Source organism: Chaetomium fimeti (genome assembly GCF_033439085.1).
Source record: "Chaetomium fimeti strain CBS 168.71 chromosome Unknown B0H64scaffold_5, whole genome shotgun sequence".
NCBI classification, from domain to species: Eukaryota; Fungi; Ascomycota; class Sordariomycetes; order Sordariales; family Chaetomiaceae; genus Chaetomium; species Chaetomium fimeti.
This window is the reverse complement of record NW_026944333.1, coordinates 3,077,820-3,093,669: the sequence shown is the minus strand read 5'-3', so window position 1 is coordinate 3,093,669 and position 15,850 is coordinate 3,077,820. Positions and strand designations below refer to the sequence as shown.

General features: G+C 56.4%; 4 protein-coding genes across 4 annotated transcripts; 2 read left to right on the top strand and 2 right to left on the bottom strand.

Moving 5' to 3' along the window:
• Positions 1 to 245: 245 nt before the first annotated feature.
• On the bottom strand, positions 246 to 1,741 carry B0H64DRAFT_463875 (uncharacterized protein; the record flags this gene model as incomplete). The annotated part of the gene is made up of 3 exons (XM_062807615.1): positions 1,134 to 1,741; positions 1,042 to 1,053; positions 246 to 785 (listed from the first exon to the last, which is right to left on the bottom strand). The coding sequence occupies exons 1-3, from the start codon at positions 1,269 to 1,271 to the stop codon at positions 246 to 248; spliced, it is 690 nt and encodes a 229-aa protein (XP_062658336.1). The 5' UTR covers positions 1,272 to 1,741.
• A 1,665-nt stretch (positions 1,742 to 3,406) lies between these two features.
• B0H64DRAFT_195924 (major facilitator superfamily domain-containing protein) lies at positions 3,407 to 5,628 on the top strand. Its single transcript, XM_062799171.1, has 6 exons — positions 3,407 to 3,585; positions 3,641 to 3,950; positions 4,007 to 4,065; positions 4,126 to 4,165; positions 4,233 to 4,721; positions 4,776 to 5,628. Exons 1-6 carry the CDS (start codon positions 3,510 to 3,512, stop codon positions 5,455 to 5,457), a joined length of 1,656 nt encoding a protein of 551 aa, XP_062658335.1. The 5' UTR covers positions 3,407 to 3,509; the 3' UTR covers positions 5,458 to 5,628.
• A 1,582-nt stretch (positions 5,629 to 7,210) lies between these two features.
• Positions 7,211 to 10,582, top strand: B0H64DRAFT_324065 (fungal-specific transcription factor domain-containing protein; the record flags this gene model as incomplete). Its single annotated transcript, XM_062800641.1, has 2 exons — positions 7,211 to 9,460; positions 9,512 to 10,582. The coding sequence occupies 2 exons, from the start codon at positions 7,211 to 7,213 to the stop codon at positions 10,580 to 10,582; spliced, it is 3,321 nt and encodes a 1,106-aa protein (XP_062658334.1).
• A 292-nt stretch (positions 10,583 to 10,874) lies between these two features.
• Positions 10,875 to 15,094, bottom strand: B0H64DRAFT_195872 (uncharacterized protein). The gene is made up of 7 exons (XM_062799170.1): positions 14,441 to 15,094; positions 14,191 to 14,383; positions 13,866 to 14,135; positions 13,638 to 13,808; positions 13,553 to 13,577; positions 12,907 to 13,482; positions 10,875 to 12,860 (listed from the first exon to the last, which is right to left on the bottom strand). Exons 1-7 carry the CDS (start codon positions 14,798 to 14,800, stop codon positions 11,273 to 11,275), a joined length of 3,183 nt encoding a protein of 1,060 aa, XP_062658333.1. The 5' UTR covers positions 14,801 to 15,094; the 3' UTR covers positions 10,875 to 11,272.
• Positions 15,095 to 15,850: the final 756 nt, after the last annotated feature.

The window sequence follows — 15,850 nt, the reverse complement described above, 5'->3', positions numbered from 1 at the left end:
GAGTCTTGCGTCGTACTTTTTGTATGCACGTCAATGAAGCCGGCACTGTGAGCCCTGTGTCAATCCATGATTCCCGAGCGGGCTGCTGCAGACGGGCCATCTGGCGTCGTGCCTCTGCAGCTGCGTCTGCAAGTCTCCCTACCACCAGTGATGGTAAATTGGGACTGCTTCTGATATCTCAATACGGTCGTCACCATCCCTCGAATAACTAACTGACTACGTATTCCCTCGGTACTCAGGGCAACTCAGAGTGAGCACGCCCAGCCATCGGGATCTGAGTTGTAACCAGCGCTGGCAAATGAGGGCGAGAAAAAAGCAAACATCCCCTTGGCCGACTTGTGGCACGGGATAACCTGGAAAGGGTGGGCTGGTGATTCCGAGCTCCGCGATTGCTCAATGGCTTGGCCACGCCGGCCACGCGGGGCACCAACAAGTCGGCTGGTCTCCGGGGCTCCCCGTCTCTCAGCAGTTGCCGCAATTGTCGGCGTTAAATTACCGAAGCGCTCGAATCGAGCTCCCTCCGAGACATCGCGATGTTGCACAACATTGACCGATGGCAAGCGGGTGTCGTGTTGAGGACCCCGTTGGCTCAAGGGGTTGCGTGTTTGTAGCCGCTTCTTTTTGCCGTCCGCCCCCTTGGCTTTTCGCTTTCTTCTTGAACTGAGCTCGTGTTGTGCTGTTTCTCGCTTGATTTCGGTCCGATGCGCTTTTTCCGCAACCGGGCAGAGAAAGTTTGAGGTGTGGCGTCTTTGTCGTTGGCCCCGGGCCCCGGGCCCTGGGTGACCCTGGGTGCCTGGGTTGAAGCTTGGGTTTAGTGCGCAAGAAGCAACGGGGGTTCATCGCCCGCCAATGCCCACGATCTCCATGATCTCGGATGCGAATCTTATCCTTGATGCGTGTGCTTCAGTGTTTCCGCCATGGCTGATGCCCGGTTTCCGGCAGCGCCAATATCGATCGCCTCTTGACTAGGAGCTACGGAGTCGATTCCGGCTCGCGGCTCGAGGTTTGGGTATCCATCCACAGCAGGTCGGATGTACATACAATGTACGAATACTGGCGGTAAAATAATTAAATGTCACCTTTTTGACCTACCTACCATGGAAATATGTAGTGACAGGTTACGGCCGGGTTACGCTGACTGCAACCTTGCCGTGACCGGTCTGGTGATGATGGTGACAAAAGGCCCGGCGCCGCATCTCCCGAATGCCTTCCTCGAACCTGCCAGTGCTGCCCTGGGCTTCACCGGCCACCAGCCCGCTGGTAGGTGCCATCGTGACCTGGTAGCCTGCTCCAGGTTACGCGATGCTGGAGGCCCTATTAGGGAAGGCACGAGGGAGATCGAATTCGTGGCCCTGATGTGGTTTTTGCGCAGCTCGGCTCATCATGCCTACCGCTTTCGATCGTTGTGGCCGTCACCCTCAGGCATCCCTGGCGGTTGTCTCCACACCGGACGACTAGTCCCGCAATTCTCCGGGTTCCGGCATTGTCGACGATTCACCGCCTCTCAACGGGCGGTCCAATCATCGCAGCATTCTCCCAACTCCTCGCCCGGTCCCATCTCCATCGCAACCCGCAACATCATCCGCGGCCCAACGTCCGGGACAAGGCGTGACGAAATTTCCATCAAGAGCCGCCTTCCCCTCCGGCCTGTGAACCCCCCCGCCTCGCGCACAGCCCTTTTCCAGTCTTGAGCAGCAACCTATCACGACAAGGGTTGAAGCAGGATGCGGCATGTGGGTATTCATGCAGCCGTGCCACCTGGTTCGGGGGACTCTGCGCTTCACTTCGTGTTCAGCGGCAGGCCGCTAAATCCGCAACGAGCAAAAATGACGCCGCCTCACTTTTTAATCCCTGGAAGCAATCGACCGCATGCTTTCCAAGAGACCAGATTCGCAGCGCGCTCCGCCGCCTCGGTGCTGCCCGAGGAAAGAAACCGAGCAGTGGCAGCCTCACAAGTGGGGAGCTGGTGCGTGTAGCCGCGTGTTGCGACCAGGCCTTGGTTGGTGGTATCAGACCCGGCGGCCCTGGGCGAGGAGGCGTTTGCTCACTCTCCCCGCCAATTGCCCGCCAACCTCTCTCCGAAGCACCCGCCGGCGGGCTATCACGCTGTCCATCAATCCGGAGCTGACACAGGAGCGTTCTCGGACGACGTTCCCGCGAAGGCGGTCTGTTGCTTGCTGTTGTGCGATGGCCTTGTCGAGACATGCCGTCGTCTTGAACCACTCGAGGGGCGCGCCGCGGGACCGGAAAGCCCCCGGCATGCATCGAGCCTTACCCGGGCGCACTCGCAAGAGGTCGGCGTGATTCTCGCGGTGCAGCCAACCGTCGACGCCTAAGTATTTGCAAGAGGAAGTCTTCCGGGCAAAAGGCCTCGGTTGGCGCGCCTCCGACCTTGCCGCCACCGCCGACAGCACATAACCGGTTGTACACTCAACAAGTACAGTTTACCGCACCGACAACAACTGTAGGTCCCACCCGCGCTTTCGATCGGCGGCCGACCGGGCGACGGCCGCGGGGCAGGGGCGTCCAACGGTGGTGGAGGACCTTCTGTGCTTCTCTGTCAAAGGATCCCACGTCCCAGCGAAACGGTGACGAGCCCACTGACCCATTGGCAAATCCCTGCAAAAGTGCAAAGCATGGGTCGCAGCGACAGGGTACAACCCACCCGAGGAGAATGGGCAGCCGGGGGCGCTCCAGTCATGTCCACCGCATGCCAAGGACCCGGGCCCCTGTCGCGGCCCAGGGTGCAGGATGGCAGTCGACGGTCTCCGCCGCACTCACTTCGTACCTTTTGGTATGTACTACTTGAGCTTACCCTACTGCGGAGTAGTGCTTCCCCCCAGGATCGTCTGTCTCTTCCCCGAGAGCCAGAAAACGGGAGCTTGTCACCGCTGTTTCATTGTTTCCCTCCAGATAATTTTATTCCTGGTTTTCTTGCCCACATCCCACGCAAGGGTCCCCACACAGTCAGATGGATGATCTGGTGACCTCTGTTCTCAGCCCTTCCCGCACCCCGAGCCAGCTTCCATGGGATCCGTCTCATGCGAGCCGGTCTTGGTGGATCGCGTTGTTCCCGTTCCAAGGGAATATATACATCCACTCCCAGTCTTTTGATTCCTGTTCCGGTTCAAATACCTGCTCCCTGGTCTTCACTCTTGCTCTTTGGCTCCGTTTTCTCTCATCGTCATTCTATAACTTACCCAACTACGAAGGGCATCGTCACACCAAGTGGTCACAAACACCTCGGCCTTGACCCTAACTACCACTCCCGTGGTGTTTATACAAGCCCGCCCTCACCCTAAGTTTGTTGTTACCAACTGGTACCAACTCGGCCTCTTAACGGGGACAAACCACCACACCACCACACCATCCCCCCTTCCCCCCCACACTTCCCCCCATCCTTCCTCTGAGTTCCCGCAGGCCTGCGTCTGTATCGGCCGGTAGACTCCAACTCCGAGCGGGCCAGAACTTTTTCGAACCTCGAATTCCATATCACACACACCATAGCCATGAGAACGCGGAGGAACCGTGCCATGGCCGCCGCGGAGCCTCCCCCATATCCCGGGAGACAGCTGCTCATCCTCGGTAAGTCCAACAAAAGGCCACTGGATCTATTGGGGTTTTGACTAACATGGCGTAGCGCTTTGTCGGATATGCGAGCCAATTGCATTCATGTCCATCTTCCCATACATCTATCACATGGTTAAAGACTTCAACTTGACCGATGATGAGAGCCAGATCTCTTTTTACGCCGGAATGGTGACGTCAGCTTTTACCTTTGCCGAGTTCTCGACTAGCGTCTTCTGGGGAAGACTTAGTGATAAGATCGGACGGAAACCCGTGCTACTCATGGGAATGGCTGGGACGGGCATGAGCGTGCTCGCCTTTGGCTTCGCCCCGAATCTGCAGGTCGCCCTGTTTGCTCGTGCACTGGGAGGATTCTTGAACGGGTAAGTTTCATGCGGTATGCTTGGGGTTTCCGGGGCCGTCGGGCTGACGGTAGAAGCAACATCGGGGTACTGCAGACGACGGTTGGAGAACTGATTACTGTCAAGGAACATCAACGTAAGTCACCCTAGCGCCGAGGAGGTAGCGCCCAGAAGAAGAAACTAACATGAATACCAGCTCGGGCGTATTCGGTAATGCCGTTGGTCTGGTGTGTAGGGTAAGTGAGAGCGCATGGCGCAAGAGCCAGAGGCATTTTCGAGCGGTAGTGCTAACGACGAGGGCAGTTCGATTGTTGGTCCCATGATCGGAGGTGCACTTGCGAAGCCAGTCGACACTCTACCTTCGGTCTTCGCGCCGGGCAGCATTTGGGACCGCTTCCCATACCTGCTGCCTAACCTGTTCAGCGCCATCTGCGTCTCGGTCGGCGTCGTCATTGGCCTCCTATTTTTGGAGGAGACGCATGCGGAGAAGAAGAAGGGCCGCGATCGTGGAGTGGAGTTTGGGAACTATCTCCTCACCTACCTGCCGGGGAGAAGCGCGAAGTCCAAGGGCAAGTTGCCAGCCAAGAATTCTGAGGAGCAACCTCTCTTGTTCGAGACGGAGGAGTCATTGCCTGGATATCTCACCAACGGGGACTCGGTTTCCGAACAGGAACCGGTCGGCTTTGAGGAGGCATGCGGCGGCCCGGCACCGAAACAGGACGGCAGGCCTGCGGCGAGAATATTTACCAGGCCGGTAATTACCATCATCGCCTCGTATGGCATCCTCGCATTGTAAGTCTCACCCTGGCTCGTGTACCAATCTCGAATACTGACGCGTTCCACCAGCCACACCATGGTGTTCGACTCCCTGCTTCCGGTATTCCTCAGCACGAACCCGCCCGATCACAAGATGCCGACTTCCCTTCCGTTCAAGTTCGCCGACGGCTTCGGCATGGATACCCGGACGATTGGCGTCATCCTGTCGGTACAAGGCATTTACTCGATGGCGTCGACTCACTTCCTCTTCCCGCTCATTACCCACAGGTTGGGCCCACTCCGACTCTTCAAGCTCATGTCCATCCTCTACCCGCTTTTGTACTTTTTCACGCCGTACATCGTCCTCCTCCCGGAGAACCTCCGCATGGCTAGCGTCTACTTCATCGTGGTGTGGAAGTGCACGTTTTCGACACTGGCGTACCCGAGCAACGCCATCCTCATTACCAACTCGGCACCGACTACGCTGACCCTAGGCACGATCAACGGAGCGGCCGCCTCGACGGCCAGTTTGTGCCGCGCGCTGGGGCCCATCATCTCGGGGCTCTTGTATTCCATGGGGTGGGAAAACGGGTACTCCGGGCTGTCCTGGTGGGTTACCGGCTTGATAACAATTGGCGGCGCCTATGTGGGTCTGAAGATCACGGAACCCCGGGGGAGGATGGACGAGAAGCTCGACATCGAGGCGGCCCCCGCGCCTCAGGGGGTCTGGGATGCGGCGGGGACGAGCGGCAGGCAGGCGCAGGAGAGCTGAACTCGGTGCGTGGGCTTTTTTCACGCCAACGAATTTTCTTCGGACGACGGAATCGACATGGCCACAGATGCCCTCGAGGGCTATCCCGCGCCGCCCAACCCTTAGATGGGCGGCTGTTGCCGACGGCGTTTTGCATGCGGGTTTTTACGAGCGACTACATTTCTCTGGTCATGGTTTTACTGGGATAGACTGGTGTTGGCTCACCGAGCGGGTTCTCGGGAGAGATACACGCAGAGCATACACCTTTTCTTTTGGCGACGGTTGAGTGACGGGGACAGTGGCGTTTTCCATGTCTCAGGGTTTTGGGTTAGGTCACAGCGTGTTTCTTGATTTTCAGAGACATGGGCGGAGGAGAATCGGCGCGATTTGCATCAGAGAAGGGCCATTACCCGAACCGACCGGCCGCCCCAAGCGCCCAGCGCCCCGCGCCCAGCAGCATCTGGACACGATGGGGAGGCGGCGGGGTTCCACGGGTCAATGGACGCGGCAGCTGGTGGAAGTGTTTGTGGCTTCCCTTTGGGTCAGTCTGGGTCTCTCTCTTCGATATACCCCTCCCACTACGACGTATCATCCACCCATGCGCATTGTTATTTGGTTTTAGTTCATCTGTCAACGGGCGAGGGAAGGAGGGACAGGCGTCTTTACATGGCTTGGCAGGCGGGTTTTCGGACATTAGTGGTTTGTAGTTAATGACAGTTTAGGCAATCGATCATCATGAGCGTTGGAGTTGATAACACGTCGGATTCCATCTTTGTGGGATAGGGATACGAACAAGCCGCTCAGTGACTTGCTATAGGGATACCGATGCTGCTGTGTATTACCTGTTTAAAGGGTCAACTGTTAAACACGTACATAATTCACAACGCACAGCAAGGTGTCTTATCTCCTACCTAAGGTGCTAAGCAGATCGTGGTGTAAGTTCCAGGTTCCCGTCTCTCTCAATCGCCAGCACAGAACAGAAAGCCCCACGGCCCCCACCAATCTGGTTTTGGTCGCTCACAGGCTCTTCGCCCACTTATCTCCCTGCTTACCTATCACACGGAAGCATATGCCGCCTGGGCATTCCATTCCGTCAATTGGCGGGGATCCGCCGGTCACCAGGGGTTGGGTGCATCGCTGTTTCCTCTCTAGTTTGCGCGCAAACTTCCGAGCTGCCTGCTCCGTTCGCGAAAGTAATGCACACCCCCGAGACACCGGCAGCGCCGCTTCACGATCCGGACTTCCTAGCTCGACGCCGTTCGATCCGCCATCCCATGTGAGCTCCCGGCTTGTCTTGGCTATTACTGTGTAGACCCCGCATCCAAAGCAGCAAAACACACAACAAATAAGACAGTGCGAACACGGTCCGGGCGACTTTGAGGCAAAATCCCCGAATCCCCCAAAAGCTACCGGAGCTAGAACCATGGGCCCGAAGCATTGCGCCCGCGAAAAAGCCGATTGAAGCATCAGACATATAACAACACCAAGGGGGGGGCGAGAGATCGATCGGGCAGGCAAATCCACCACCACAGCTCCGCGCTCTCTGCGGCGTCGGGAGCGAAACAGGGCGGCCGAGCTCTCTCTCTCTCTCTCGACACAGGCAGCCACCCGCGCCGTGCTGTGCGCCGTGAGCTGCGGGCGCTACTGGAATCTTGGGAAGGGAAGGGGGGGGGCACACCTGACTCGCATCGGGCCGCACCGTAATCGCCGAATCACGGAGCCGCACGTCGTCGTCCTCTGTCTCAGAACCAGCGCTGGCTGCGGGGAAAAGACGATGCCGGCACCCGATCGCAACCCTCCGTCGCCGGACCTCCAGCCCTCCAAGCGCCCCCGCCAATCTTCCCCCGAAAGGGATTCGCCGGCGTCGCTGCTCTCGGCCGGCGCGGCCTCCCCGACGGGCGACCACATCCACAATGGCCTGCTTGGACTCGCGGGCGGGGGAGGGGGAGGGGGAGGGGCAGGAGGAGGAGCAGGAACCGGCGGCAGTGGCGGCAGCGGTAGTGGTGTCGCGGGAAAGGCCGGACAGAGCAGCAGCTTCCGCAACGTGAGTGCGTGCAACCGGTGCCGGCTGCGCAAGAACCGCTGCGACCAGAAGCTGCCGAGCTGCGCGAGCTGCGAGAAGGCCGGCGTCGCCTGCGTCGGATACGACCCCATCACCAAGAGGGAGATACCGCGGAGCTACATCTTCTATCTGGAAAAGCGGGTGGAGCAGCTCGAGGGGCTCCTCGCAACCAACAGCATCACCTTCCCGCCTGCCCAAGACCTCGACTACTGCTCCAAGTCGGGCACCGGGCCGAGCACTGCCCAGTCGCCCGTCGAGACGGGGCAGTCGGTCTACTCGGAAGGAGCCTACGCCCCGAGCAGCGGAAGGGGGGAGAGTAATGGGGATGGCGGCGCCGGTAGGCTGCAGAGGATAGCCTCGAAACCCGGCTCGTCCGCCGGTTCCGCGGGCGGTGCTAATAACCGCTATCTCGGCTCGACGTCGGGCATATCCTTTGCTCGCGTGGTGTTTGCCGCGGTGCAGTCGTCGGTTTCCGACCAGAAGTCGAACTCGGACAAGGGGGGCGTGCGGCCGTACAGACCCACCCCGGGTGGCAACAATGGCGGTGCCGCCGCCGGTCCCGATCCCGCCGGTGCTGGCCCCGGACCCGGCACTTCGATGCGGGATTCCTTTTTCGGCCTGCACACCAAGCCGACCATCCACCCGGCGACGTTCCCCGACAGGGAGCTCGGGTTGCGGCTGGTCAGTCTGTACTTCGAGCACGCCAACCCGCAGATACCGGTCCTGCACAAGGTCGAGTTCAAGGAAATGTTCGAGCGGGCGTATGCCGATGAGGTGCGGGGCCGCGGGCCGCGCGAGCTGTACGTGTTGAACATGGTGTTCGCGATAGGGGCGGGCATCATCGTCGGCGATTCCAAGGGGGAACCGCCGGCCGTCGAATCCGCCGAGTCTTCGCCCGGATCGAGGCAATGCCAGCCGGAGGAGTACCATGCCAGTGCGATTGTCCATCTTGAGGCGTGTCTTGGGAGCGGCGGCGGTCTGGAAGACTTGCAGGCGGTGCTGCTTTTGGCCAATTTTGCGCTGCTGAGGCCCGTTCCTCCTGGGTTGTGGTACATCATTGGCGTGGCGGTTAGATTGGCCGTCGACCTGGGACTGCACTATGAGGATGGCAAGGACCTTGACAGTGGTTTGGCCTCCCCGGCCGCTCAGCAGAAGGAGACGATGGCCAAGGAGAAGGGGAGGCGGGAGTATGTGCGCGATCTGAGACGTCGGCTCTGGTGGTGTACCTACTCGTTTGACCGGCTGGTCAGTCTCTGCGTCGGCCGGCCCTTCGGTATCTCGGACCAGGTCATCACAACCGAGTTTCCGTCGCTACTAGAGGACCGATACATTACAACCAGCGGCATTGTTCAACCACCTCCCGGGTCAGAGCTGCCGAGCTACAAGTTGGTTGCTCATCACTACTTCCGGCTTAGGCTTTTACAGTCTGAGATACTGCAGGTTTTGCAATTTCGGCAAGCCCAAAGCGCCTGGGCCGGCGGGAAAGGTTGTCAAAATCCGTATATGCACACGGAGCTGCCCTCCCCGTTCCTCGCCAAGTTTGACTCGTTCCGGTCGTGGCGAATGGACATCGACAAGAGGCTGTACGAGTGGAATAACTCGGCGCCGAAGAAAGAAGACACCGGCGTGGCCTTCTTGACCGACTTCCTGCATCTCAACTATTGGCAGGCTATCATCATGTTGTACAGGCAGAGCCTGAGCGTGCCGACCGTCTTTGAGGGCGAGTACGACACGGCCAAGGAGGTAAACAGCCCTGTGGTTTACAACGCAGAGCTTAGCGGGGACGAGGACCGGGTGTATCTCAAGGTCGCTGAGGCCGGCCAGAAGATTCTGAGACTGTATCGCCAGCTGCATCTGGTGGGCGTTGTGAACTACACCTACCTGACGACGCACCATCTGTTTGTGGCGGGGATATCGTACCTCTACGCGATTTGGCATTCTCCCATCGTTAGGAGCCGGCTGGTAGGTGGTTTCCGCTCTGTTGGTTGGGCCATTGCTAACGAGTATGTGCAGTCTATGGACGAAGTGGATTTCACTATTCTCGCAGCGACATCCGTCTTTACGGATTTCATGGACAAATGCCCACCAGCCGAGGCGTGCCGAGACGCATTTGACCGGACAGTCAAGGCCACGCTCAAGATGGTCAACGCCTCCGGCGGCTTCGGCCAACAATACCAACCAGCACACAGCAACGTATCTTCCGGCTCAAGAACCATGCTTGACCACAGCCGACTCAACCGGAGTATGAGAAGAGAGAACGCGCCCATGTTGAACAAGCCTCACCACAAACGCCACTTCCGCGGCTCGCCATCGGTCGACCAAACCCCCACCACACTGTCGGACGCATACTCCAACAACCCTTCATTGCTAACCGCCTTCCAAAAGGGGGCACAGTACCGCCTCCCCAGCGGCCCCACCGTGAAAGTCGAGCAAGACACCTACACCCACATGCGCAACCTCTCCGTCCCGCCCCGAATCGGCGCCAGCCCCACCGAAAACACCATCACCACCACCAACCCGCTCACCCCCGAAGCAGCAGCAGCAGCGGCGACCGTCGACCAACAGATGATGCCGTCCCCCGCAGCCATGCAACAACAGCAACAACAACGCCCCACCCCGCCGGCCGCACAACTCAGCCCCCAAATGGCAGAGCTGCTGAACCAAACACCACCACCCCCGCCGGCGGGTTTCCTCTCTCCGCAACCACGACAACAGCAGCCACCGCAGCAGCAGCAGCAGCAGCAGCAGTTCAGCCCGGGGGCGATGTCGTTCAGCGAATTGCAGGGCTTGGAGTTCTTGCAGAATCTCAGCCCTTCTTCTGCTGCCATCAACAACGCTGATAGCAACACCGGTGCGGTTGGAGGTGGTGGTGGTGGTGCTGGCGGTAGTGATAGCATAGGGGGGCTGGATGCGGTTGACTTCAGTGGCCTGGCCGACACGCATATGGATCTGGGGTTTGGGCTCGGCTGGGAGGGGCTGCATCACGATTTTAATGATGGTCAGCAGCTGGATTTGTTTGATGGGTTCTTTTTCGGTGGGGGGCCGCAGCAGGGTGGTGCTGGGGGAGGGGGAGGGGGGCTTTGAGAATGATGTTATGAAATGGGTATGGGATGGGGAATGTGTGTATGAAGGGGTCTAAAGGGGTTCATTTCGTTCTGGGTAGGTGGATTTGTTTGAGATGGAAGGCTGGGGTGGGTTATACCTGTGCAAATATGCATGCAACTGGATGGGTGGGAACGGAGCCAGCTAGGAATTCGGCTTGTTTATAGACGTAATGCTAAGCTCATGATGTAGTTACTGTGTACTTTATGAACGGGTTTCTGTTACCAGACATGAATAATGGGGATACTCTATGCTTCTTTCACTTGATTGTGTAGGCTCATATATAAGGGGCAGGTTTTGCGTGATCTTGACGATATCATTCAGTTTCAGATGGGAATATGGAGGTTTGTCAACCCTTTTCCGCGTTAGCGAGCCTTATTCCCCATTGATGGACAAGTATCCTCCTCTAGGAACCGATAGGTTCGGGTAAGGGTTTGGCCCTCCAACTCCAACCACAACGAATATCATTAGTTTTTATCCTCCCAACTATTTACGACCATATCTAATCTATCTTTAACACATCCCAAGCTAGGAGAGCTACATAAGGAAACTATACAACATCCTTGCCTGATAGGAGATACTATGCCGCTCTCTTCTCTGCCGCGGAAACCAACCCTATTCGATACTGCGAAGTCGCTCGATAACCTCAAGATGTCCGCCCTTACAAGCTACCTATATCGTGGTTTGACGGCCACGGTTAGCAGCTTTGCGGTTGCCGCTGGCTCCAGCTCTGAGGAGCCGATCAGCCACCTCGATGTGGCCACCGGCGGAAGCTGCCTGTAATGCGGTACAGCCGCCGCGCAACGCAGGCCCAGCATTAACGTTAGCTCCGGCTCTGAGGAGCCGCTCAACAACCTCGAGATGGCCGCCCTCAGAAGCTGCCTGTAACGCGGTTCGGCCCCTGTCGGAGAAAATATGATTGGCATTGACGTCAGCTCCAGCTCTAAGGAGCCGCTCGACAACCTCGAGATAGCCGCCCTCGGAAGCTGCCTGTAAGGCGGTTTGGCTGCCGGGGAGCTGCTCAGGATCGGCATTGACGTTGGCTCCAGCTGTGAGGAGCCGCTCAACAACCTTGAGATGGCCACCCTTAGAAGCTGCCTGTAACGCGGTTTGGCTGCCGGGGAGCTGCTCAGGATCGGCATTGACGTTGGCTCCAGCTGTGAGGAGCCGCTCGACAACCTCGAGATGGCCGCTCTTGGAGGATGTGTGAAGAGCTGTGCTGATGATCCGAGGCGAGTAGCCACCTTGGAGAAGAACATCGAGCAATTCGATATTACCCTGAGCTGCTAGACCCCATATACTCTGACGCGTTGCTGGTTCGGATATTCCGCCGCAATCCTCAATGAGGTGTATGAGAGCGTAGTGACGCGATTGTAAGCTCCAAGCCAGTAGGTCCGAGTCTAGAGCGTTGAACTCTTGCTGCTCCGGCCAGGGTCTCTTCGCCAGATCGTGCCCGCAAGTGATCATTCGATGCCACAAGTCCCATGTTGTGGATCTATCCTTCCGAAACCTGCTGGTATGTGAGATCCAGTGTACCGAGGCGTACTTGAGGAAAGCGTGACTCTGCTCTAGCTTTCTTGTAGCCTCCTCTGCGTCTACCCTTTCATAGCTAGACAGAACTCCAACGACATCTAGTTCTACTTTGCTCTTTTCGCGTCTTGAACGAAACCCAAATGCTGGGATAGTACTTGGCACCTTTGACTGGTGTGACAATGCTAATCTTGCCATTGCAACTGGATCGACCGGCTTCATTGGTTGCGGTCGTCGAGCTAGAGTGGTCTTGAAGTCGTTGAAATTGAGGTACGTCACGCATATTTCGCCGGCATGGTGGTCCGCGTCTGGTAAGTTGAAGCAGAAGTTTCCGAGTTGCGGTTCTGCCGGTCCCTCGATGATGAATTTGTGAATTGCCTGGTGAGCAAATTGCACCGTCTTCAGCTCTTCATCAACATGAATTAGATTTTCACACCATGAGGCAAGCTGATCAATGCCGTTGACGAGCCGCTCAGGCATTGAGTACGGTTGACCAATCTCTATGGATATGGCTGCACGGAGCTCATCCAGTGTCAGATGTCGCTTCGCGATAGCGACCCAAGAAAAGGTTTTTACCGCGACCGAATCATGCCGTCGGGAGACTATCCGCAAAAGAGCTCTGCTAAATGTCTCTGTTAAAGTCTTCGGAAGACATCCGATGGCGTTGTAGATGTCGTAGTCACAATGCTGGGCACAAAGTTCGTCGATCAGGAAAGTGACCCAAAGAAACCTTCCTCGTTAGTAAAGGATGCGGAGGAAAGGTGCTGTTAACGTACATTCCGTCTGCATGCTTCGCTAAAGCTTGCTCTATGTCCAAGATGAGAGACTGGTCTCCAACCACGAGGTCTCGGTTCTGTATCCTTTCTTGAAGCGCCTGTTTGACATAGCGCGCAATATCGGGCATTGCTTCCACTGACGCCATCGACAGACGCTCTATGCCGGGAAGTTTATCTTTCAGTTCCGCGCGTAGGCTCTCACGCCCTGCGAGGAATACCCTGGGGCCAGACCCACTCGAGCTAAGGGATGCGAGTAGGTCAAGAAGGGCGCGTCGTTCTCTGGGTTCAAACTCATCCAAGGCGTCGATGAAGATGAAGAACTTTTCCGATTGGGCGAGTCTTTCTCGGAGAAGAACGGTCAATTCACCAAGCCCAGTGGATGGATTCTGGTCCATTTCCGCCAGCCTGGCTTCCATTCTCTCGGAGAGTGTCACTAGGTCAAGTGACTGCCTGATGATGGATCGTATGACGGTTTCCGCGTGTAACGACTGTGGGTCATTGAATTGAGGGAAAAAGAAGGTGATGATTTCACCGGTCCCGCTCCTTTCCGCAAGGACGTAGCTAACGGCGCTCGCACTATAAGTTGGGATATTAGCACAAGTCGATAGTAGCTTTGCGAGCCACCCAATATATATAGGGTGCTCACAGGAGAATCGTCTTGCCAGATCCGACTATGGGGTATTAGCATGGTCACTACACACACACTCTAAACGTGTTTCGAGAGAACCCACTCTTTCCCGAGCACCAGATCCAAGGGGATGCGCCATCCTTCCATCGACGGAATTCGGCCGTGTCAAATACCCACTGTGCTGTATTGCGGTGGCGCTCTTTACAAGCGCGTTTGAATGGAGGGAGGTGGTCGTAGGAAGATAATGAATCGAGCAGCTGGCGCCTTCGTTCTCCTGGAGGCTGTTAGGCATTTATGCCAGAACTGCCACGAAAGAAAGGGAGAAACTTACTTGACCGACGCCCGTCCTGCTGTAGCTGCCATTCTTTTATGGTATCAAGGTTGTTCCCCGTCCGAGACAGCATGTCTCTGAGCTTGCGTCTGTGCCCAGACGCGGCCTCTATTTCCTTCTTCTGGAGCTCTTGGTCTTGGAGATCGGCCTGTGCCTTGGCAAGGACCATTTCCTCTCTTACCTCATCGCCGCACCTCTGAATCGTGCTGATATCCGACTTGAATTCCTGCTCAAAAGATTGCCAGAGAGCGTTCCAAAGCTGTGTCTTCCCTAGGATCGGTTAGCGATGGCAAGCTCTCGTACGGTCAGGATCGGAGCGACAAACAAGGTCGTTGGGCAGCCTCTACTGCGTGCTTGCAGCATCGGATGAGAGAAGCGTGGAAATTACACAAGGCTGCTTGGAGCCGGACCGAGTTCGGATACAGGGCCTGGTACTCGGCAAACCGTGGACAGTGCGACGCAAAACCCATGAAGAGGTTAGAAAATGCTTCATAGTAAGATGTGAAGTTGAGTGCAATCTCGTCCGAGTTAGCGGCTCGCATTTGGGCACCGGATTTCCCGTACAGCGTACACACCTGTATCGTGAGCTTGACGCTTCCCCAGATCAGAGCGGCTATTTCTGGGTTTGATGAGACGAATGTGTCGATAACTGCAGAGAATTCTCGAACAGACTGAAGGACGGAATGCAACCGAGTGGCGATGCTGCGGCCGCGCCTATCTCGAGTCGAGTCAAGTTGCGCGGTGAAGACAAGCACGGCATTGGCGTCTGGGATGGATTTGATTTTTCCGAGCGTGTTCCTTTGGTCCTCTGTCAGAATTTTCTGGAAATCATCAACCGCCTCATTGAGCTGCTTTGCAGGCGACAGTGGCACCCCGGAGGATTGGGACGCTAGAGTCAAAGCCATGGCAGCTGTAGCCTGTTGGGCTGCATGCATGCGAAAACACTGAAGAACAAATTAACAATATATGGATGCGTTGAGGCGATTCAAAGCATTGGCGAGCTGCGTCGAAGGAATCGCCTGTCATCGATCGTAAGCTCTCAAATGAGGGCGCCTTGCGGCCCAACTTGGTCCAGCTTCGTTGAATAAGGTAGGTCTTGAGACAAGCAATCTGTCGGGCTCGTCGTGCGGAAGGGGGCTGATCGAAGCGGGGTCAGGTGCCCGAGGCTGCGCCCGAGAGCATTGCTCGTCGATTTGCTGCCATGCCGAGCTCGCTGCATAAGCCTGAACGGTTCTGTGGCGCAGCCAGCTTCACTGTTCTCTCAAAAGAGACAGTAAGACTAGTAAATTTCTGGTGTTGTATGTTTTTGACTTATTTGCCTCCACCCCCTAGGTCCATCTGAGCCCACTCCCAACACTACCTAATTACGAATACAACCCATCCAAAACGGCGTGATTATAGAGGCCAATCTTTTTGCTTGGGTATAGACTTCCTAGGTTGGTAGACGGTGCTCGAGTAACTTTGTTTGCTTTCCTTCCCCTAGTGCGATATAATATAGACCTAACTTACGCTCACGACTATCACATACGACCATACCTACTTGAAAATACGGGATCCCGTCCGCTCTCCCCTAGTCAAACAAGTAAGGGCTGAACCAGTAGTTGGGTCGGTGACGACCAGCGAATCCTCAGTGTTGTATGTTTTTGACCTTTTTGCCTTTTTCGGAGAGGTTTATCCTAGCCTACTCCTAGTAATACCTATAAGACTATATAGTTTCTTTTCTCAGATATAAATATAGATATACCCTATATAGGTAATACCTAACTAACTCTCTTAGCTTTATATATATATCTGTATCGCCCTTCGTTTTCCAAATTCAATACAATATAGACCCAACTAACCCTCGAAACTATCACATACGACCATATCTACGAGAAAGTACGGGATCCCGTCCGCTCTCCCCTAGTCAAACTCGTGAGAGCCGAACTAGTAGTTGGGTCGGTGACGACCAGCGAATCCTCGGTGTTGTATGTTTTTGACTTTTT

Bases quoted from the DNA above. Each gene is read 5' to 3' on its own strand.
- B0H64DRAFT_195872 (XM_062799170.1), bottom strand. From the start codon at position 14,800: ATGCATGCAGCCCAACAGGCTACAGCTGCCATGGCTTTGACTCTAGCG. The intron at 13,578-13,637 runs GTGGGTTCTCTC...AATACCCCATAG, and splicing joins GATCTGGTGCTCGGGAAAGA to TCGGATCTGGCAAGACGATT. The intron at 13,483-13,552 runs GTGAGCACCCTA...CCCAACTTATAG, and splicing joins TCTGGCAAGACGATTCTCCT to TGCGAGCGCCGTTAGCTACG.
- B0H64DRAFT_195924 (XM_062799171.1), top strand. From the start codon at position 3,510: ATGAGAACGCGGAGGAACCGTGCCATGGCCGCCGCGGAGCCTCCCCCA. The intron at 3,586-3,640 runs GTAAGTCCAACA...AACATGGCGTAG, and splicing joins GAGACAGCTGCTCATCCTCG to CGCTTTGTCGGATATGCGAG. The intron at 4,722-4,775 runs GTAAGTCTCACC...GCGTTCCACCAG, and splicing joins TCGTATGGCATCCTCGCATT to CCACACCATGGTGTTCGACT.